The sequence below is a fragment of the Misgurnus anguillicaudatus genome, chromosome 13, assembly GCF_027580225.2.
Source record: "Misgurnus anguillicaudatus chromosome 13, ASM2758022v2, whole genome shotgun sequence".
NCBI classification, from domain to species: Eukaryota; Metazoa; Chordata; class Actinopteri; order Cypriniformes; family Cobitidae; genus Misgurnus; species Misgurnus anguillicaudatus.
In genome coordinates, this window is record NC_073349.2 from 5,222,846 (window position 1) to 5,246,934 (window position 24,089).

Here is a 24,089-nt window from a genome sequence, read left to right on the forward strand (position 1 = left end):
CAATTCCTTTTCTATGTTTAGATTTGTAGGATTCACAGTAAAATTTTGATGTTTTATAAGCTGTTTACAGTCAGTTATATATGTGTGTGTGTGTGTGTGGTACAGGTCCTGTCTCAGGCTCATCGTAGGCTGGTGTGTTACTGTCGACTCTTTGAAGTTCCAGATCCAAACAGGCTGCAAAAACTCGGACAGCACCAGCGGGAAATCTTCCTGTTCAATGACCTTCTGGTGGTGAGAGATCCCGAATATACTTGAAACAAACCAACAAACATTGATTTACAAGAGCTTGCCTCACTGTAGTAAAGAGCGATCTAATGCTACATTTACATGAGTGTGTTTTTGTTTTAAAACAGCTTTTTAATATGATAATGATCCTCATCTATATCCATCCAGACTATACAACACATGAAACATGACCATTCACACACACTGATTCTCGAAGTGTAAAAACCCAATTGCAGACATGTGAGACACAAAACTTTATTAACAGTAACAAAAAGGCCTGCAAGGGAGCAAAAAAGCTGTCAAAACTCACGAGGCAGGAAACATGGCATCATGACAGCACAGCACATGGGACTGTCACGATCCTGCCACAAGGATCAAAAACTATGACAAGGTGGCAGGACCATGACACACGGGGTATGCATGTACAAGTCTAAGTGTAAAAGAGCTTAATGGTTCTAATAGTTTAATTCTTGTACATTTATGCAGTCAGTCACAGTTAGAGGTGGGAATCGCAGGGTACCTCACAATAAGATTTGATACACGGTACATTGCTTGCGATAACGATGTTGTCAAGGTGTTGTGGTTCTCCGATAAACGATGTATTGCTTGCTAATCCTTTGATGATTCATAACGATATCTGACAAACTATAAAAACAAAATGTCCAGAAAAAGATTAAGTGCAACTTTTGTCTCTCTATGCAAGTCCACAAAAAGTTTTTATTAATAAATGCAATTATTAACTTTTTCCCCATGCCCTAATCACTTTAAAGATCAGAACTCTTGGATGTAAACTTTTTAGGGTGTACCGCAATAATGTCACATCGTGTAGATGATTGAAATATAGAATAAAGCAATAAAACGCTGTTTGGAAGTGGTAAGGTGAGGACACTCACTATACATTGGGACACTTATTATCTGGTGACGTGACTATTAAAACACCTTGTGAGATTTTACCACTGATATTTATAAGCAGCACATAGAAACATCTCTCTAACTTATTAAAAAAAGAAAAACTGGTTACAATATAAAACACTTAATAATTCTGTTTTATGTAGTACTGACAAAAACAAGGTACAATAATAAAGTGAGTGTTCGTACCGCGTTAAGATTAAATGCAAAATCAATATTATATAAATATAGTTTATTAACTTTTACCTTGTGCCAAAACAAACAACATAAAATGACACTAAATACATTTATGAGACTAAATACTGCTGCTTTGATCGACCCAAAACAAATACTGGCAAAGAGCGCAATAGAGCCGTTCCATTCAGTCGACGTGTGGTCGGGGTTTTACAGCCCTTACTTCGTAGTACCCAAGAAAGGCGGTGGGTTACGACCATTCTTGGACTGAACCATGCACCGTTCAAGATGTTGTCGGAGAAAAGCATTTTTTATTGCATCCGTCCCAGAGATTGGTTTGCAGCCATCGACCTGGACCCTGAAACATACAGCCCGGCTGACACAGGAACGTGTACAAGACACACCGCTTTGTCTTGATCACACTGTCAGGGCTTATTTCTGTGTAACAACCTGCTGCCTGTACATTATCCCTTACTTACCATGTAAATGTTTCTGTAAAGCTGCTTTGTAAAAATGCACATGGTTAAAAACTCTATACAGATGAGATGAAATTAAAGTTTGTATGATTTTTTTATACAGGTATCAGCACTTTGTGATTGTTGTTTTTTGACTTCTTTGAGACAGGTTACCAAGATCTTCCAAAAGAAGAAAAACTCAGTGACGTACAGCTTCAGACAGTCCTTCTCTCTTTACGGGATGCAAGTGTCGCTCTTTGAGAACCAGCGTAAGAAACATAAACACTTCAACCAATCTGTGAAAAAAGTTTGCATTTCTGAATGAATATCAATAATTCCAGTTGATTAAAGGGGACAGAGAATGAAAAACCATTTTTACCTTGTCTTTGTTGAATAATGGTAGTCTACCCACATTCACAAACATACAAAAAGTACTAGACATGCTAAACATCTCAGTCTCATAGAAATTCCTCTTTTAGAAATGTCAGCCAGAAAACAGCCCAATCTGAAAAACTGATGCTTATGACATCACAGGCATCTAACTGCCCTTCCACTTTAAAATAATTGGCTACATTTTTTGAGTGGCAGCAAAGTCAGCCAATCAGTAATGAGATTGCAAGTTAAGCCAGTAGGGGGAGCCAAATAGGTGCAAAACCACTTGTTTAAAATCCCCCACCCTAATAGAAGCTTCCTAAAAACCTCTCTCAGATAGCTCTAAGGCATTACAGACCCAAACAAAAAAATTTTTGTCTACATGTCACATCACAGAACAAGGATAAATACTCCGTTCAACCATTCTATGTCACCTTTAATGATAAGATGATATGACAGTTTCATTGGGATGAATATATTCTCCTTTTTCCTTTGATTTGATTCATTTCCTAAGTGAAACAGTATCATCTTATTTTTTTCAGTTTATCCAAATGGTATCCGGCTCACTTCAGCCATTCCAGGTGCCGACATCAAAGTCCTGATCCATTTTAACGCTCCAAACTCTCAGGATCGCAAGAAGTTCACCAGTGACCTGAGAGAGTCCATCGCTGAGGTCCAAGAAATGGAGAAATACCGGATAGAGTGTAAATAAACCTTTACTTTTCCTTCATGTGCATAAGATCTTCATGTTTCTACATTACAAACAGGAGGAACATTTTTAAGGACCCTTGTATACCATCTTTTCCGGACTATAAGTCGCATCAGTCAAAAATGCATTTTGAATAGGGAAAACACACATATAAGTTGCACTGGACTTATTTAGAAAATAAGTCGCGTTTATTTAGAAAATGATTCCACAAAATCCAAGCGGAAGAACAGAAATTAAATCTGGAAAGGCAAGTTATTCAACTAAACAATAGCACAGAACAGCAGGCTGAATAGGTGTCCGTACATGTTAATGTAACATAAACAGTTTTTTGTATATGTATATTTACATGATACATAATAACATACAGAACATACCTGAAAGGCTGAATAGACTAAATTAACACGACAAGCCAAATCAAGTTCAAAAAGGTCCCAAAGTCATTCAGCATCACTGAATCCATTGAATTACATAAATACAGGAGCAGCATAGAGCAGACTCTCGCGGCTGTAGATGGTAATGGTTTTTCTCGGTTCATATGAAACAGTTTTGACGTATAAGTCGCACCTGATTATCAGTTACAGTTGCCGCCAAATTATGAACAAATTGCGACAAAAATGGGCTGTCACGGTTATGAAATTTGGCTGACAGTTAATTGTCTAATAAATTGATGAAATAATTTTTTACACATTGTTGTGATTATTTTAATTAATTTTTTTTGCAAGAATTCTTCATAGGAAATACAAAAAATAACTAAAAAAAAAAAATAAAAATAAAAATGCAATCAAAATGAACTGATTATACCAGAACATGCCTTAAATAGTAGCCAAGCCTACTAAGGTCATATTAGTACTGGACCACGTGTCTGTAGTGGCAGCAAAAAAATAAATTCCTTACAGATCCTTAAGAATAGCATCCTTCCCTAAATTTGGAATTGTTGTTCTGAAAATGTATGTTCATACTGCTTATCAAAGTTTTGCAGCATTTCTTTAAATGCTTTTTTTCCACTGTATTAAATGGCTTTGCAATGTATCGCATTACACTGCCAGTCAAGGAGTGCCATTACGTACTGTCTCATTTATACAGGCGTTGCAGCTCCCCCTTGTGTTTTTTAAAGAGATGTGCAATCATTGCGGTGATCTGAAATCATGGCGATGAGAACGAACAATCGCGATGAGACGTTTTTTTAATATTTGTAACAGCCCTAGACAAAACACAGACATTTGATGCAGTTTTACTTATCGCCTGCGACTCATGACACGGTTGGAAGCACCCCATTTTAACTAAAACTAGCATTAAACAAACACATGTGCACAACTCCGCTGTTCCCCCGGATAAACAAACTATATCCATTGTTTCCATTAGGCTGGGTTCTTTGAGCTTAAATTTCCACACTTCTATGGTGATGTTGGTTTTGTGTCAGCTCTTGGTTGGCGTGTGCGTGCGCTATTCTGGTTATAGAATAGTGCCCATATAAGGACTTCCACTGTACTTCTTGCACTGAAATTGCCCATAAAAGAAATAAAGCAAGATTGTTATGCATGAATTTTTCTCATTCAAAAAAAAACTTTCAGAAACTTGTACGAACTCTGGCAAAGTGCATTCAACACAGAAATATTCCGTTGTACATCCAACTGCATTTTGACACTTTGCCTATGTTTAGCTTGATGAATCTAACTCTTAAACAGTGTTAATTGAAAATGCATGAAATAGCTTTAGACCCAATCATTAAACTGTACCTGTCAAAATAATTAGCAGCATCCGTGTTTGAGCAGTTGTTATCTGGAAAAACACCTGCAAGTGTCGCGACTGGTCAATCAGAATCATACATTCCAATAAGCTGTGTAATAAGTATGTATAACGTGTGTTTATTATGATGTGTTTAGCTGAACTGGAGAAACAGAAGGGATTGGTCAGACCCAGTATGTCTCAAAGTATGTCTGGATTGAAGAAAGAGGCGAATAATGGGACCATGAGCCGTACCAGTCTGGATGACACGTATGCCATGGGGGAGGGGCTAAAACGGAGCACGCTCAGTAGCTCTCTCCGTGATCTCTCTGAAGCAGGTTTGTTTAATGTTTTTGATGTTATTTTATATCAATGTGCATCTGTTTGATTCTCTATGTCAGAGTTGTCAAATTCGACGAATGGGACATATAGTGGTAGAGAAGGTTCCGATTTACAACCTTCCTTCCTGAACTTCTTTCACAAGCTTGCATTAACATGTAATCAGTAGGGTAATGAGATATAGCATATTTGGTGTGCTGTCCAAGGGGGGTGGGCTCAGAGTTCAGAATATTAGCCTGAACCCAGAGTACTCCCCCCTCTTTATCTGGGATAGATGTAGCAGGTGAGAGAGAGGGGATGGGGTGGAGGAGGGATGCTGCAAAAAATGTCATGGGACAGAGGTGAGGGATGGCTACATATAGAGACTGATTGGTTGCTCCTCCCGAACTTAGTTAAATAAACTTCATGAAATGTTTAACCTAACAGAATTAGTTCAAATAAAAAACAGAGACTTCAAATAAAAGACAAAGAAACAATTGACTGAAAAATACTTCTGGCACCAAAGCAGTACAGTCATTCTGTTCTGGAGGATTGAATAATAACTAAGATTGTATTGTGTCTGCTGAATGCATTGGTTATTTATATCAGAGCTGTCTGAGTTAATTTTTAACATTAGTGGTAGGTGAAGAATGCAGCAGACAGCCACAGTCTACATAACATATACTTTACTGTTTAATAACAATGTTAAATGTGCTTTGTGGATCACAATATCAGCTGCATATAATATACACTGACCGGCCACTTTATTAGGTACACATCTTGCTGGACCCCATTTTGCCTTCAGAACTGCTTTAATTCATTGTTGCATAGATGTAACAAGGTGTTGGAAACATTGCTCCCAGATTTTGGTCCATATTGACATGATAGCATCACGCAGTTGCTGCAGATTTGTAGGCCGCACATCCATGATGCCAATCTAAATTCAGACTTAATTGACAGTTCTGTCTCAACAAAAATTAACCTACAGCCAGCCACACAATGTCGCAAACACTTTTGGCAAACAGAGGGGGAGTTGGAAAATGACTTTATGCACATGCACGAGACAGTTCGGGTCTTCTTGTGTTCATTCAGCAAAAACACATTAATTTTAAATTTCCAGAGACACGATGCCACTGATATTATATCTGACCCGTGTCCAAGCACATGTGAAACTTTTAGATCCAAACCCGCTTGGGTCTCAGGTTAAACCTCAGGTTTTTGGATTTAAGTGGACCTGTGAAGACCTCTACTGTGGAGGCCATTGGTGTACAGTGAACTCATTGTCAAGTTTAAGAAACCAGTTTGAGATGATTTGAGCTTTGTGACATGGTGCATTATAAGTTGGGTAATCTCTGGTCATAAAGAGATATGGACATGGTCAGCAACAATACTTCGGTAGGCCGTGGCGTTTGAACGATGCTCAATTGGTGCTAAGGTACCCAAAGAAAATATGATACATAGTCTCGCGTTACTGAAGGTCTGGTGTTTTTCGCTGCTTTTTCTGGACAAAGCCCACCCACGAGCTGTTTGAACGACATGTCAAACAACCAATCACAGTTTGTTTCGTCTAGCGTCACGTTTCGGACTCTCCACAACAACGAGCCGGCTGGCAACAAGTCAGTTATTAAAATAACCAGCTGCAACCGAATAGCATCTAAATAAACAACATTACTCACCATAAAACAAGGTTGTGCACTTCATCAACAGCCACACCAATGAGACGCTCCTGTTTGAAGCATATCTCTTCGTTTTTTAACACCTACAAACAATTCAGGAGAACCAAACTTTTTGACTCCACTAACTGCCTCAAGCAAAACTCTTGGACGTCTTTTAGAGACTGGTCATTATTATCCACGTGAACACGACTGATTCTCTTCCTCAATGGAACGTCAGAGCTTTGTTTTCCAGGGACCGAAACTAATTGCGACACTCACGTCTCCTGGAAATCCGTTTTATTTCAACCAATCAAAAGACGACTTCGACATTCCAACAGGGTTTCCAGGAAAGTGTACGATAAACATCAGACGTTTAGCCAACAATCTGTGGGTGTGACGTCTGAGGCTGAGACTAGTTGATACAAGGCAAGATGTATTCATGCTCTTATGTTGTTTAGGCCAAATTCTGATTCTATCATCTGAATGTTGCAGCTGAAATCGGCCTCATCAGAACAGGTTACGTGTTTCCAATTTTCTATTGTCCAATTTTTGTGAGCCGGTGTAAATTGTAGTTCAGTTTCCTATTGTTAGCTGAAAGGAGTGACACTGGTGTGGTCTTCTGCTGCTGTAGTTCATCTGCTTCGATGTTTAATGTGTTGTGCATTCAGAGATGCTATTTTGCATTGCTTGGTTGTAATGAGTGGTTATTTGAGTTACTGTTAACTTTCGATCATCTCAAACTCTTGAGTCTGCCCTGCTCTGACATCAACAAGGCATTTTCATCCACACAACTGCTGCTCACTGCATATTTTCTCTTTTACGGACCATTCTCTGTAAACCCTATGGTTTAATCCCAGTAGGTGTAAGCAGTTTTTTTAAATACTCAGACCAGCCCGTCTGGCCCCAACAACCATCCCAGCCAACACTCCCATGTGGGGGGCAAAGGGGTTGCACCTGGACTGATATGCGGGGCCAACTGGGACCCAGCTAATGTCGTCCTCAGTTTCCATGGTGCCCCCACATGTGTAAGCCCAGATGGGTCCTTGATGGGCTCCATATGGGGCTCTTATTGGTTAACCAGGAAGCTGCCATTTGGTGTCTACAGGAGTTTGTCTACATAGGTTAGTCATGGGACCCAGCTAGGTCTTATGTAGGTGTCTACCTGGCTACGTAACACGTGTGTGACCACAATGGAAACGGAGGACAAAATTAGCTGTGTCCCAGCCCAGGTGCAAACCCTTTGGGCCCCACGTGGGTGTGATGGTTGGGTTGTATGGTAAGTTTTACACAACATTATTTTTGTTTATTAATTCAAGTGTCAAAACAACAAAACATATTTTTACAGACACATACAGTATGTGGACTATATATCCATGTAATCAATGCATATTTGGGATTAATTATGTTTGTTCTTGTATATTTTATCAAACAAATTGGGTCGCGTATGTAGCCTATTTTTAGCCCATTCACACATTTCCCACTAATGACCCAACTAGGGACCCCATAGGGAGCACACTTGGGATCACCCATGTGGGCCATCTAAAGTGGACCCCAGATTAGATGGCCGTTTTGAGCCCATGCCCACTCTGTAGTCCATGTGTAACCCATGTGGGCCCCACATAAAAGTGTTTGCTGGGATGCCATGTTCAATGTCATTTAAATCTCATTTCTTCCCCATTCTGATGCTCGGTTTGAAATTCAGCAAGTCGTCTTCACCACGTATAGATGCCTGAATACATCAAGTTTCTTTCATGTGATTGGCTGATTAGCAATTTGTGTTAACAAGCATACAGGTGTACCTAATAAAGTGGCTGGCAAGTGTATGTTGAAGGGTTTTTCACTATAATATCCACATGTCATGTAGGTTTGTTGATTTGTTTGTTGACTCTCTGCTCACAGGGCTTCATCATTAACAGTCGTCTGATGGTCCAGAAAGAAGCATTCGCCCAGGAGCACCCACCCCGACACACAATTGCTCTTTCCTCATCGGGTCACTTTTCAACAACAAACAGGTCAAGCAGTCAGTCATGGGCAGTCCCACTCCACCCTTTAGCCTCCCAAACACAACAGTTATTTAATCTGTACACCCACCACTTATAGCCGGCTCACTTAACCTCAAATCCTTGAGTCCCTTATTTATACGTCACCCGTCTGCCTCAACACAGATGTCTGCACGTGAACGCCAGAGAGTGCTCTTTTACAGTGTGACCATAGATTCATGACAGTACACTTGTTAGTTCACCCCAATTTCTGTTTTTAACACTTATCAGTTTTTTCCTTTTACCAAACCCGAGACGTTTGGAAGAATGTTGATGCAAGATTTTCTTTAAAGGGGTCATGAAATCTCATTGTTCCACAGCAGTTGTACAGAAATATTTAGCTGACTGTGTAATATGAAGATAGTTCATTTGCAAATATGCACTTTATATTATGTTTCTGGAGGTTAGCTTATGTTGGTTTTAAACCAGAAATGTTGAAAAATATTTTTAAAAATGATCATCATTTTACTGTGATTCAGTGGCAGTTAACTCATCCAGAAACTTTGATGAATGTTAACCTTAAATACACAGATATTTATTTATTGCAGCAGGATGTGTAAGGAGTAATTGACGATGGGCCGTTGAGTTATTCGACGCTAATGCACACCAGAGGTGGTAATGCGGCACGACGGAAAGCGGAGTTACACTGCAAGTGTGCATTATTGTTGAATAATGTCAATTATTCCTCTTATTCGACGTTTATCACAGACATTGCTCTGGTGGTTATTTTAAGACATTTGACAATGTTAAATAATTGTGCATTTTACAGAAAATAATCAACACCCGTGAAACATTTCTCAACCAATTAGAATAAAGCATTCAACAGCCCCATGGTATTCAGCGTTCCCATTCTCCATGCAGTATAACTGTCGGTTGTGAAATGTCATGAACAAATAAAACGATTCTTTATTAATTGCTCCAGCACTTTGTTGTAAATAAACTTCAGTCAATACGTTTGTAATGTTTTGTTTCTGTTGAATGGGTGTGCTCAGTTTTGATCACAACTCGATGACTCGAGTTAAGAGCAAAACTCATTAATCTGTACTGTATGTGTCTAGACTCTAGAGGACAGAATCATGACAATCAGACTAAAGTGTGAAAGAGAGTTTGTTTTTAAGTATAAAATGAGTTGGTTTTTATTGAAGATTAAAGGGCACCAATTATGCCCATTTTTACAAGATGTAATATAAGTCTCAGGTGTGCTCAGAATGTGTCTGTGAAGTTTCAGCTCAAAATACACCACAGATCATTTGTTATAGCATGTCCGAAATGCACCTATTAGGGGGGAGCACAAAGCGTTTTTGTCTGTACCTTTAAATGCAAATGAGCTACAGCTCTTCAGTCCCTCATGCTGCATTTACACCAATGGCGTTTGAGGCATCAAAATCGCGTCTACTGCGCCTAGTTTGCCGCTTGAACAGTTTGAAGCGGATTTTGCCTCTCTCGAGCGTCAAGTGCTTGCTTTTTCTGTGCGTCTAAAGCAAGCACTTGACGCGCGTCAGAGGCAAAGTCCGCTTCTTGTGGGAGGGGAAAGTGCTATACGGTTGCCTGTTTGCAAGATGACTGATGTTGATTGTGCATTTATGGAGAGAGTTTGTATTTGGTAACCTTAATATAGGGGGGGAAATAAACAGCGCGGGTCGATAAACGTCATGTGACTCAAAAGTGAAATGTGTATTTACAACTTACCAGGTTGCCCAATGTACTCACTGACACTCTTCCAAGCGAGGTCCTTTTTATTCCTGTCTCTATAGAAATAAGAACTTGTGTCGTATAGCTCCGGGTGACTGCTCACGGACAATATCAAGCGTTCCTTCATGTTAAAAGAGTGATTCCGGGCGGGGCTGCCGCCACAGCAGCAAGCAGGCTCCTGATTGGTTAACGCGGCGCGAAAATCCGCCAAAGTTCAAATTTTTCAACTCGGACGTCAGCCGCAAATTCGCGTCAAATGAACTAGACGCGCAAATTGCCTCATTCGCGCCGTGAACACATCCAGACGCGCGTTGACTTAATATTGAAATCACTCACGCTTGACGCCTCTACCACGGCTGGTGTAAACGCAGCATTACACTCTCAGAAATAAAGGTACAGAAGCTGTCACTGGGACAGTACCCTTTCAAAAATATTATTATTTGAGTTACTTTTTTAAAAAAGTAATGCAAGTTACTTTTCAGTATAATTAATTCAATGTGAAAATAAAATATTGTACTGAGCGCCCCATTGTGCGCTTGAGCGAGAACAGTTTGAGTCAGAAATGGAGATGGCAGGCCATAAAACACCTGCAAGGCCTGAAAGAGATCAAGCCTCAGCCAAGTAAGAAAAGTAACGTAAGCATTACTTTCCATGGAAAGTAACCAAGTAACGCAATTAGTTACTTTTTTGGGGAGTAACTTAATATTGTAATGCATTACCTTTAAAAGTTACTTTCCCCAACACTGCTGTTCACACACTGCAAACACAGATTTAGGTCCAAACACCTTGTAAACGTGGATTTTGCATAATATGGGCCCTTTAACCTCTTTTTATTTTTCATTTCATGACCCCTTCAATTTTCCACTTTATTCTCAACATTCTAATCTTAAATTATTTCATATTGTTCTTTTCATTACTGTATCAATCATTTAAAAGAGAACTCATTTGTTTAAATGATTTGCCTGATGGTTTGTTGGTCCGTAAATAATTTTCCTGTGACTTTCTATGCAAACTACAATGATTTATATTATTGGGGTGAAATATGGTTTCAAAGAGAATAATCCATACAAAGGTCACATCAACCTACAATAAGCTTCTATTAGTATTTGACATCAATCCAGACTAGAGAGAAATGAGATGTTCTTGATTTATTGTGGATAAAGTCTATACATGTTGTCTTAGCAGTCATAAACGAAGCATCTCAAATGTGCCAATGACCACATCTCTCATATGTAGATACATATATAAACTCATATGTAGATGAGCTATAAACTGTGTGCGTAGTATTCTAGTACAGTACTGTAACTCAAAGCATTATAGACAAAAAGCGATGTTATAAAATACTGTAAAAATATATTCAGAGATTTTTAAGAGGACTATCTTGATTTAGTGAAGAATGTTCACTGATTTGATTCTGAAGCACATTGAACCGCGTGAGGTCATTATATGAATTATGAGACATGCTTTCATATCACACTTTTAACCAGATTAAAACTTCGTTTAAGGATGTTAGATGATAATAATATACTTGCACACCTTCAACTGAAGTTCAGATGTTTTAATGAAAAGGATGAAGTCATTGAACAGTTTTATACACTTTTTCTTTGAAGATATGCACAGGACTTCAATGGGCCAGTGACTGAATTATTTTTCTATGTATTTATGAATCATTTACTTTCTTTATTAGTGCAATATGTTTGTCATCAACATTATTTTATTATAGTGGATGTCTGGATTCTCATTGGACCAGTGTTTATACTTTCAGTGGGATTGGCTGTGATTAGTTTATGATGTTCTTGATATATTTATTTATGATTGATAATAAAGCAGTGTTACCATGACAATATAGTGCAATCATGTTCTGAAACACTTATCTTTGTCACTTAAGGAATAAGGAGATTGTTTGTCATTTATAAAGAGTTTCAGGTGAATATTCAATCATATCATGCAGGTGTTTGAATGTTTAGAGGAATTAAGTTTTTATATCATGAGGACAGAAATGATTCTTATGAAATGCACAGTGAAATGTTTTTCTTATAATAAAACAGATCCTGGGTGCTGATTGGTCAACAGTGAACATTTGTTATTTACAATAAAGCACAGATGCACAGAGCTCCTCTTATAGTAGCCATAACAGATTTTTCTGAAGAAGGAAAGGCATTCAAACATTTCATCGTAAAAAAAATATTTATAAGCATTTGTGTCCTTTATATTTGTTATTTAGTGACCACGGCTTTTTAAAAGCAATGATATGTGAATATGAAAATCTGGTGTCCAGTAGCATCATTCAGTCCTGACTATAAAGCACAGCATCTCTTTACTGTGTTTATACCTTAAATTTTCCATTAACTTGCTCTGTCTTTGAAATAACTTCACCAAACACTCTTTAACTCTCATTGTTAAACCAGCTGCTCCATCTAAACACTTCCTGATTTTTAACATTATGTCCTGTTGTGTATTTTTATCTCATTGACATTGTGAGTCATTGTCTGAGATTCATTCTCATGTATTCAGCTTTATCGTCTCTCTTTGAGTTTTCACATACGTCTTGTCTTTCTCTTTGTCATTTTCAGCAGTGTTATGTGTAGTCAGTCTGTAGTTGCAGTTTTGTATTGCGTTTTGTGTTACTGGTTGGAGTAATGCATGCAGATTATTTCACTCATTCATGTGAAAGATGAAGGGATTATGCTCTTTTCTGTCAATGAAAGCAGGACTTGTAAAGATGCATTTGATCTGGAATAAATCTATTAGGGGACCAAGTGGGAAAATCATTGTGTGTAGACTAGGATCCTGCTAAATAATATCACGTATAATATTTCTATGAGAGATGTGTTTCTGAAACACTGTTGAAATAGTATCTCTTATGTATGTTTGTCACTTCACTGGCTGCTATACCTCTCTATTCAAATGAATGCGGAAAGATATGAAAGGAGTTTAGATCAGGGCTTGGCAATAAAATGCTTTTAATTTGTAATATTTTTTTTTTAATGAATATCAATGTAAATGTACTTTCAATTTAAAACTCCAACTGTGATGTTCAAAAACTCAATAAAATGAATATATGACATACACAGGTGACTGAATGACTGAATAATTGATGACGGGCCTTTGGATTATTTGAAAAAAATACACGCCCAAGGTGGTAATGCCGCGGCTGTGTATTATTTACAAATAATGAATTATTTCTCTTATACCACGGTTACCACAGACATTGCTCTTGTGGTTAAATTAAGACATTTGACAGGTCAGGTGTGTGTTTTACAGCAAAATAATGAACACCAATGGAACATTTCTCAACCAATCAGAATAAAGCATTCAACAGCCCTGTGGTATAAATAGAAATAGTTCACAGCTCTTCTTGTATACACATAACAAAATTTAAGACAATAAAACCATGACAAGAAAATAAAACCGTAAAAATTCATCAATAACCACACACTGATGGATTTGAGTCAGTCAGGATACATATGTTTCATTAAAGGCACAATATGGAAGATTTTTTAATAAAATATCCACAAAAAACACTTTCACAGTGATATACTGTATATTGCAGTTGTTGTCTTGCATTATCCCAAATTTTTGAAATTCCAGTTTTAAATAATGTCATGTCATTGTCGCCTATTATTATTTGTGCTGAAACATGAATGTCTCTTTTACTCACTACAGACTCAAAAACATCATTTACTTTCGAATTTAGTTTCATTTTTTAATGTTCAACTCAAGCACATCAGAGATAAATGTGCAGCTCTGTATTTGTATGATAATCTTATCTTGTGCTCACAGTGATGATGATCACATGACCCTGAACCTCTCATTGGTCGAAAACAAACCTTCCGCAGAACAAAAACGTCTACTGGAGAAATACTAATGCCTTTATAAATATACAAGTCCTTGATAAAACATTTGTGGATTTTTAAAGCCAGGATGGGTATTGGACACCTTGTGTTTTTGTAAATATTAAAAGGTAAGTTTTGTGTGCATGACACATTTTTTTATGTAGATACATTTGTGATCCATTGTTTTCAAATAGTTATTCTGTTAAGTTGAACAAAGTTTGGCGCCACTGTTTGACATCTTTGTGATATGTCTTTTCAGTTAAAATGTGTGAGACCATATAAAGTGGCAAGAAAAAGTATGTGAACCTTTTGGAGTTTCATGGTTTTCTGAGTGGATTTGTCATAGGGTGTGGTTTGATCTTCATTTAAGTTAAGGGTATTGACAAACATAATGTGTCTAAAAATAATAACACACATTCTGATCTTTCATGTCTTTATTGAACACACTGGAAACACTTTATACCCAAATGTCAAAAATGTTACTCAAATCGATGAACAGCACTAATGAAGCCCCATTCTTAAAGATCATTAACTAAAAATGTTGGTTTAGCATTTAGTTACTCTTTAAATGGAGAATAGTAAGAGAGAGTTTGTGCAAAGGTATCTATCTACTTATCTCAATAGTAATTTTATAGGTGATTTTAGTAATGCAGTGGAAGAAAACACTAATATAGCAACTAAAATCCTGACATACTGTCTACATGAAGGCAAATTCCTAAATAAAAAGTCTATACTTAAAAGTAACCAACCACAATGGTGGGACGAAGATTGTTCACATCAGAAATATGCAAAATATATTGAACTAAATCATTTTAGAAGAATAATGAGAGAAATCTGAAGAGTTATATTTATAACGTAAGTAAATAAAAAAAAAAAGAAGTGATCTAAAGGATTGGAATTGTACTGTTTTTTCTTTATGTAATATGTTGCAGGGTAATATGAAAACACAACAGCTGTGGAAGAAAATGAAGAGCTTTAGAGGGGCCCACAAACAATCTCATAATATTAAACAGTATAAGTGGTTAGAATATTTGAAGAGTTTGGTTCCAAAACGCAATAAATCCATTTTGACAAATTTCTGTAAAAACATGTTTTTTATACCAAGAAAGTGACAAGATGAAAACCACTATTTTCTGTTACAAACTTTCACATAGCATCTTTAGGTTATAAAAACATAAAAAAATTCAAATCCATAAGTTGATTTTCAAAGATTTATTATAAAAACTATTTATTTTTTCCACAAAATGCAATAAATCCATGACAGGTTTTTTTTTTCAAAATGCTATAAATCTATTAAATCAATGTATAAATGTGCATTCATCTTTACCATTTTATATTTATTTAGTTGACTAGTGGTATACAATGATTAAAAAAATAAACATTAATGTCATTAATCAAAACACTTACTTTGTCATATTAAAATCACTGTCATTGCTGCAGTTATACTTGACGTCGTCGCTTAACGTCTTTCACAGAGATCAGCTGTAAAATGTTTTGGTCCTGCTCGATTTACGTTGACTTTGAGTAAAATAATGTAAAGTTTTTCATAAGATCCTCTGGGGTCAATGTGTTGGCATGAGAAGCTTGATGCTGTCGGGAGAACAAGCAACCGGCTCCCGAGTGCCTCACGTAAATTATTAGATGTTGATGGCTTACGTTTCTTTCCCGTCACAGAAAACCATCACAGGTTTAGCAATGCCAACAAAAGTATTATTTTGTTTTTGTTTGTTTGTTGATCACGAAGTACATAGTAGATGAGGAAAACTAGGACTCTGTGTACTCAACGCGCCGCCATTGTTTGTTTACATTGCGTGAATGGTGCTCTGTAATATGTGGAGCGGATTAATTGCATTCTGTAGGAAAGGAGGAGTGGCGTTTATTGCGTTTTGGGAAAAAGGGAGAAAAGATGACAGAATAACACGGCAGATATTGGATTTTGCGTAAAATTAAGAATTTACTTTTAAATACTGACCTGATTTAATACTGTTTTTGGCAGTAACTCATTTTTTTCAAAAATGGCATTTATTGCGTTTTGGAACCAAACTCTTAATTTCATACAGTTGTTATCTGATTCAAAATGTAATATAGATGCTGATTTTGAGAACTTTATTACAGATTGTGTAAATAATCATGATACCGCAGCTTTCAATCAAGATGAATTTATAATGATGTCTTTAAAGCTATTATGTCAATGAGTAATGGAAAAGCCCCTGGACCAGATGGTATTATTATTGAGATGCTAAAAGCAGCTCCACATATGCTGTGTCCCATAATGCTGTCTTTATATAACAAAATATTAGAAACAGGCGATTTCCCAGAGGTCTGGTGTGAAGCTGTGATTTGTCCTCTATAAGAATTATGATAAAAATTAAGTGGGGAACTAGGATCTCACTGCTTAACGTACTAGGTAAAATTGTTACAAAGATCTTGAGGGTTAGTGTACTATGCAGAAAGGAATAATATAGTTTTTGAAAAACAAGCAGGGTACAGGTCTGGTTATTTCACAATAGATAATATTTTTATTTTACAGTCAATGGTTCAGAAATATATTACAAAGCGAAAAGGAAAGATAAATTGTATATTTATTGATTTCACTGAAGCTTTCGACAGTGTTCAACATATTCTTTTGTATTTTATTCTCATTAAGAATGGTATTGGGGGAAAGTATATTTAATGTATTAAAATCTATGTATCTTAAACTCAAATCATGTGTAAAAGGAAATGAAGGTTTAACAGAATATTTTGATTGTACCATTGGGGTGAGACAGGACTGCATGGTGAGCCCTGTCTTGTTTATTCTTTTTTTTAAATGAGTACATAACGATGCTAAAGAAAAATTGTAAATGTATTCGGATTGAAATGATGATATGGCCACTGTAGCATGATATGGCCACTGTTTTTAATTATAATATAAAAATTTTTTTTTTTAAATTATTTAAAAAAATTAGCTACACTCAACCTGTTTTTGTTTGATAGCATGGTCGCCCCTGTACTGTATTATGGTTGTGAAATGTGGGGCTTTAAGCCAGTAGAATGTATTGAGATTGTTCAATTGTCTTTTTTTTTTTACTTCTGTGTATCGGTACAAATGCAAGCAGTGTAGCTGTTTTGGTTGACCTGGGAAGATTTGCATTGTCTACGTCTTATGTGAAAAGATGTATTATATATTGGATAAAATTGGTGTCCATGCTTGATCATCGTTATCCAAGAAAATGCTACAATATGCTCTTAGAAAGATAAAGTAGGTAGAAAAACTTGGGTTAAAAATATTATAGTATTATTTAATTTTTATGTTTTTTCTACTATCTGGGAGGCTCAAATGTGATATAAGAACATTTACAGCTGTTCTTAATCAAAGATTGAAAGAAAAAGCACATGAAGCATGGTATGCATCGGTTTTAGAAAATGACAAACTAAACATATAATCACAATGCAAATCTTTGTTAATACAAGAGAGCTACATATGTATAACATGCAACTAATACGATCATTATTCTTTTTAGATGTTTAGAGTCATCAATTGGCTATAGAAAGGGGCAGATGGAGTAATATGCCAGTTGCAGAAAGAATCTGTCATTATTGTAATTCCACAAATATTTCCGTGATTGAAGATGAGAAGCATTTTTGTATGTTTGTCCTTTGTACATAGATCTACGTAAGAAATATTTAAGTGAACTTGTTCTTGTAAGTAATGTCTGCAAAGATGTGTAAAATATTTGTGATTCTGAGTATGCATGGCGATTGGCATTGTATATGTATCAAGGAATGAAAAATAGACTTTCTGCCATGTCATGATATCTGTGGAACTATGGGCCGAGAGGCCATATATTCCTGAAAATAAACTAAAACCTTAAGGGTTCACATGCTTTTTCCACAAGCACTATGAGGTTTTTTGATTGTTCTCAATAAAGACATGAAAGATCAGAATTTTTTGTGTAATTATTTTTAGACACATTGGGGCGGTTTCCCGGACAGGATTAGACTAGTCCTTGACTAAAATAAATGTAAGAGCTGTCCAAAATGAAAACAACTTGCACTGACATATCTTAAAATACACCAGCGCCTTTTGTTTTGCCTCAAAATGCACACAAGCAATGTTTTTACTAAGGCATGTTTGTTAAAACTAGTTATATTTCCTAATTAAACTGAGACCTAGTCCTGGCTTAAGTTAATCCCTGTCCGGGAAACCACCCCAAAATGTCTAAATACCCTTGTCAAGACCCTTGCTTGGTTGAAGATCGGACCACATTTTGTGATAGATTTATTCAGAGAAACATGAAATTCCAAAAGGCCACTGAATATGTTTACTTCTGTCAATCCTAAATGCAACTTTTTGTTTTGTTTGTTTGTCTTTTCACTCACTTTTTAAAGAAGCCCCTATGATGTTGTTAAAAATAACATTACTTTGTGTATTTGGTATAATACAATAAGTTTGCGTGGTTTATGGTTAAAAAACACATTATTTTCCACATACCGTATTGTTGCTCCTCTATGCCCTGCCTTCCTCAAACGCTTTGATTTTGTACAAAGGTCATCATTCTGAAAAGCGCAGTGTCTTCCGATTGGCCAGCTTAACAGTACGTTGTGATTGGCCTGAATACTTCCGACGTCAGCAGTAAAAGTGACACTCCTTACCATATTTGGAATATCAGCAATGCTGACAGTAGTAATTATCGTCTTTACTACCTTATTAATATAAGCCAAATCTGATCAAGAAAAATTTGCCAACGCTGCTTGAGCAGGACGTAACTGATTGTTAAGGATCAGGGGCGGAGCCAGAGGGTGCCCACAGCCACCATGGCCATAATCACGGCCACCCCGCTCGTACTTGAATTCTTAAAAAACGAAAATAACTTTTCAAACACTAAAGAAACTCGATCATGTCTACGATTGTGTTTGGACTGTGAAAACACTCGCGACACTCACCTGCACTGATAGGCATCGCAAGAGTTTCCAAAAAAGCATGGTTTTCCACCTTTCCACAGGGATGCCTGTGCCACCATACTTACTCGTGTAACTACTCGTGTAATAATCTTTAAATAGGGAAAACATGGAAGTGTTTGGTGGCTTCTAAATTCATCCCTGTTTGGATCCTAAGGAATAAATGGGGCTAGGCTAAATGCTAACACATTCACAACACGCTGTACAAAGATTAAGTGCGCGCATTGAAAAAGTTAAGGTAAGAACATAGTAAAATATTGAAAAGCTGTGGTGTTTTCTTTTAAATGTCAAAATTTTTAGTAAGATACTATTCTGGGCAGACAACCTTTGCTAATGGATACTATTTATTTCCTGTTGTAAATCATCTTTTTCCACTGATAGATTGTTTCTCCTTTGGTCTCATGTTAAGGTTAACGTTAAAGTGGTAAAGTTGTGTCTGCTTTACAAAACTAATTGTTGCCCAGTGTCTAAATTGATGATAATTGAGTCTGACTTTATTTCTTTCTCTCTTTTCAAAGAGATGCGCTTCACTGTGGCATTAACGGCTCTGGTCTCGTGCTCGATCTTTGCACGCGTCAGTTGTGAGTCGTACAGGTGCGTGGCTTTACCGTCTAAAGATCTGAGGGTGAACTGCAGCTCAAGGGGCATCAGGACGTTTCCTCAACTGCCCGCCAATATTACAGAGCTGTTACTTCAACATAACCTCCTGACTACAGTAAGAGCGGGACATTTGGATTCGCTCTACAACCTGCAGCTGCTTAACTTATCCGACAACCCGTTCCACTGCGACTGCGGGATTCGCTATCTGAGTCAATGGTTGAAGAGAAATAAAGTGAAGGCCTCTGCGATGGCCGTGTGCGCCTCACCCGCCGAACTCATCCACAGGCCCATCGACAGACTCACAGATGACGATTTTTCATCTTGCGCCTCCACTGAGTGCCCTGGGTTGCTTTATAACAGTGTATTATGCTTCATGTTGTGTATCCTCGTCGGCTTACTGCTGTGGTGCTTGCAACTAGCTCGAAACTCGACATTTACACTGGGAATCGATGAGAGACACTCGGGACTGGAGGCTGAATCTCTTCGATCGCTCAAACCCAAACATCGAGCCAGAATGAGACGCAGTATCGGTGGTGATGACATGGACAAACCTTTACTGAACATGGAGCTTCTTCCTCAAATACTGGACGCCCTTAACAAACAGCACAACATTAAGATTAAAGTGCCCTGATGGAACAAATCTGTTGTCGGTGCTGTGCTCTGTAAAGTGGATTTCTCTAACAATGGATTAAAAGACTTCCTGATTTTCCCGCGTCAAACATCATTGTTGATTTACACTGGGATAACATTTCAATCAACCAGATGGATAAGTTATAGGTTGGGATTAGGGGGCTTTTTCTACACAAATGTTGACCCAGGAACATCACTTAAATTCAAAATACGTAACCATAGCTTCCAAAACAAGCCCAATTTTAATTTTTTGTAATTATAAACATTTTTTATTATAAAGTATTTGTTAGCAATAAAGGAGTGTAAAACCACTCTTAAGTTTATACAAGTTACATAACAAAAATTCAATTCCAACAAAGTGGGAGGACATGCACTCATAACTCATAATCCACCACCTTTAAGTAAAATAAGCCTGGAAAGATGGAAACAGACAACAGGAACTGAACTGAACTATTGCTTAATTTTAATATTTGTTAAGTTTGGCTATGTTTCAGCTAAATATTTATTAGCAGTAAAGTAATAAATCTGAGTGGGCATCCATGACATGTGGAGTCCCACAGGGCTCTATTCTTGCACCACTTCTGTTTAAAGGGACACCACTTTTTTTTGAAAATATGCCTATTTTCCAGCTCCCCTAGAGTTGAACAGGTGCGTTTGGCCATTTTGGAATCCATTCGGCTGATCTCCGGGTCTGGCTTTACCACTTTTTGCATATCTTGGCGTGGTTCATTGAGACTGATTGGTCCATTGGCATTGCGCTCAAAAATAACCAGAGTTTTGATATTATGCAGTGCCTGAAATAGTCCCCTTGGTAACTTATAATAGCAGTGGACTATTTTCGGGCACTACGTAATATCATTGCAGCTGCTGCACCCATGGTATGGCAGCATAGTCCTTGATTATTACGCCAGAATGAGAGTATAGTTCCTAGACATATCTCCCTATAAAATCGCAACTTTTAATTTTCCGCTGTTGTTAGTATTCGATGTAACTACAGAAGAGTCAAGTTTTAAATAGGAAAAATATCAAAACTCTGGCTATTTTTGAGTGCGATGCTAATGGTCTAGTCAGATTCAATGTATTATGCTGAGCTATGCTGTGGGTGGTACCGCCAGACCCGGATATCGGCTGGATGGATTTCAAAATGGTAGAGCTTAGTTGTTTAACTCTAGGAGAGCTTTAAAATAAGCATATTTTAAAAAAGTGGAGCGTCTCTTTTTATTTCTATATGCTCCCACTTGGTAAAATAATGAAAAAAATATCAAATTGCTTACCACAGCTATGCAAGTGACACCCAGAAATACTTCGCCCTGTCACCCAATGACTACAGCCCCATTGACTCTCTATGTAAGTGCATTGATGAAATTAACAGTTGGATGCGTCAAAACCTCCTCCAGTTAAACAAAGACAAAACTGAAGTCATTTTATCTGGAAATAAAGATGAAACTCTCAAGGTGAACACATACCTTGACTCTAGGGGTCCAAAGACACAAAATAAAGTCAGAAATCTTGGTGTTATTTTAGAGTCTGACCTTAATTTCAGTAGTCACGTGAAAGCGATGAGCAAATCAGCTTACTACCATTTCAGAAATATTGCCAGAATCAGTTGTTTTGTCTCAAGACAGGACTTAGAGAAACTTGATCATGCTTTCATCACCAGCAGGGTGGATTACTCCAATGGACTTCTTACTGGGATCCCCAAAAAGACCATTAGACAGCTGCAGCTAATACAAAACACTGCTGCCAGAATTCTGACCAGAACCAAAAAATCTGAGCACATTACTCCAGTCCTCAGGTCCTTACACTGGCTTCCTGTTACATTTAGAATAGATTTTAAAGTATTGTTACTCATTTATAAATCACTTCATGGCTTAGGACCCAAATACATTACAGATATCCTAATTGAATATAAACAGATTACTCAGATCATTAGGATCGGGTCAGTTAGAAATACCAAGGGTTCACTCAAAACAAGGTGCGTCAGCATTTAGTTATTATGCCACCTGTAGCTGGACTCAGCTTTCAGAAGAGATCAGAGGGCTGTTTCATAAAACTAGATTACAGAATAAGCCAGGCTTATTTTGTTAAGTCTGGCTTATTGCCGGTGGATTTTGTTTCATAAAACAAACTTGAACTAGTTCAACCCCGGTTACTATGGAAACTTATGCTTGCAAACTAGCCTGGTCCGGAGCAGGCTAACTGTCAGGCTAAGCCTCATTGTTGCTTAACTAGACTTCCACTAACACTGAAATGTAAATGCAATGATATTACAGCTGACTCTTTGACATTTTATTTGACTTTATTAACCACTATTAATCTAACAATTAAAGAAAATCAACTTATATATTAAATTTGATAAATTTTGTTACAATAATAATTAATAAAATATAGACATGTGTTTCATAATATGGTATATAGGCCTATCAAATGTTGAATATAAATGATAATCTTAACTAAGGATAATAGTTCATTAACAAATTTAAGATGTATCTAAATTAATATAATTGCAATATAAATATATATATATATATATATATATATATATATATATATCTTTTTTTTAAGATTGTCTGTCACACAAAGAGGAAATTTAATTTAAATATACAACACACAAAAGTCAAGTACAGTCATTTAATTTTTTTATGCTTGGTGTGCATAAAAATGCACATTATTTTAAAGATCTACAGTATTTGTATCTTTCTCTAGTTGTTACATTTTTCTTGAAATTAAAAAAAATTATGGTGTCTGCATGGCTGAAGGAATACAATATAATTATGTGATGGTATGCTCTTGGCATTTTGTTGTAATGAGTTAAAATTCTTTTTTTATCACAGAGAAGATTGTTAGTGTCCTGCATACAATATTTTTTCAGCTCACAAGGCTTGTACTGACTTACAGTATAATGTGCTTATACCTCAGGGTTCTCTTCGACTGATCCTCACCCTGAAACCATTCATAAAACTCTGTTTATCTATCAACACCTAACATTACACTGTTAAAAAATTATGTAGAACTTACAGTATTACTGTCAGCTGTTTGCCAGTAACTTACTGTAGATTTATATGTATGTACTGGCAACAGTTTGTTCAAAGTTAAATGAACATTAAACATTAACAAGTCTTTTTATTTACAGAATAAAACCATCAAATAACAGCCTCATGCAAAGCATTCTGGGAACCAAAATATGAAGGAAACAACAGAAAAAGGTTCATGAGGATTTCTGGTTCACAAAATGCTCCGCATGAGGCTGCTACTCCATAGTTCCACGCTGCAAAATCATAGACCTGCCAATGTTCAACGTCGATTCAACTCCGAACAAACTGTTGCCAGCAAATAATAAACCTCTAAATCTACATAAGTTACTGGCAAACAGCTGCATAACTACAGCTAATTTTCTAAACAGTGTGATAATAACCCAGTGGTTTAAAATCTCTCATACTCCCAGGGTTTAACATGATGACTTGTGGCTCTATAACGCACACATTATTTGCCATCAAAAATGTTTTGAGTAACATGTCAAGTAATAATGATTGGTCAAGAATATGTGTAACTAACATATATGATTTTACACAATCATTTCTTGTACTACTGTAAATTCAGAAATGCATATGCTGTTCACCCACCATGCTCTCAGTGACCCCATTTTTTTCTTTCAAGAACAGTTCATCTGCAGGAGTAAAGCTGTGCTGCTGATAGATGACAGTGCTCTCCTCATTGCCAGTTAACATCTTTGGCAGCTAACATTATGAGATTAGACACTTCTTCTAGCATATGATTATGCTTAAATCAACTACAGTTCTTATGACAAT

The 24,089-nt window shown here is 36.9% G+C and overlaps 2 protein-coding genes across 8 annotated transcripts in view; both read left to right on the forward strand.

Moving 5' to 3' along the window:
* Positions 1 to 9,494, forward strand: part of iqsec1a (IQ motif and Sec7 domain ArfGEF 1a) — a 76,219-nt gene extending 66,725 nt beyond the window's left edge. For all 5 annotated transcript variants that reach the window (XM_055189046.2, XM_055189045.2, XM_055189043.2 and 2 more), the window contains 5 exons: positions 106 to 231; positions 1,933 to 2,032; positions 2,678 to 2,839; positions 4,728 to 4,907; positions 8,442 to 9,494. In XM_055189046.2, coding sequence (XP_055045021.2) covers positions 106 to 231; positions 1,933 to 2,032; positions 2,678 to 2,839; positions 4,728 to 4,907; positions 8,442 to 8,455 — 582 coding nt within the window. In that variant the 3' untranslated portion in view covers positions 8,456 to 9,494. The remainder of the gene's footprint in view (positions 1 to 105; positions 232 to 1,932; positions 2,033 to 2,677; positions 2,840 to 4,727; positions 4,908 to 8,441) is intronic.
* Positions 9,495 to 14,040: 4,546 nt separating this feature from the next.
* gp9 (glycoprotein IX platelet) lies at positions 14,041 to 22,769 on the forward strand. Of its 3 annotated transcripts, none has more exons than XM_073874889.1 (3): positions 14,041 to 14,237; positions 19,153 to 19,288; positions 19,569 to 22,769. In XM_073874889.1, exon 3 carries the CDS (start codon positions 19,571 to 19,573, stop codon positions 20,279 to 20,281), a length of 711 nt encoding a protein of 236 aa, XP_073730990.1. In that variant the 5' UTR covers positions 14,041 to 14,237; positions 19,153 to 19,288; positions 19,569 to 19,570; the 3' UTR covers positions 20,282 to 22,769. The 3 variants fall into 3 exon arrangements, with proteins under 3 accessions (XP_073730990.1, XP_055045025.2, XP_055045024.2); XM_055189050.2 differs by lacking the exon at positions 19,153 to 19,288 and adding an exon at positions 18,640 to 18,775 and having other exon boundaries at positions 14,042 to 14,237; XM_055189049.2 differs by lacking the exon at positions 19,153 to 19,288 and having other exon boundaries at positions 14,045 to 14,237; positions 19,569 to 22,767.
* Positions 22,770 to 24,089: the final 1,320 nt, after the last annotated feature.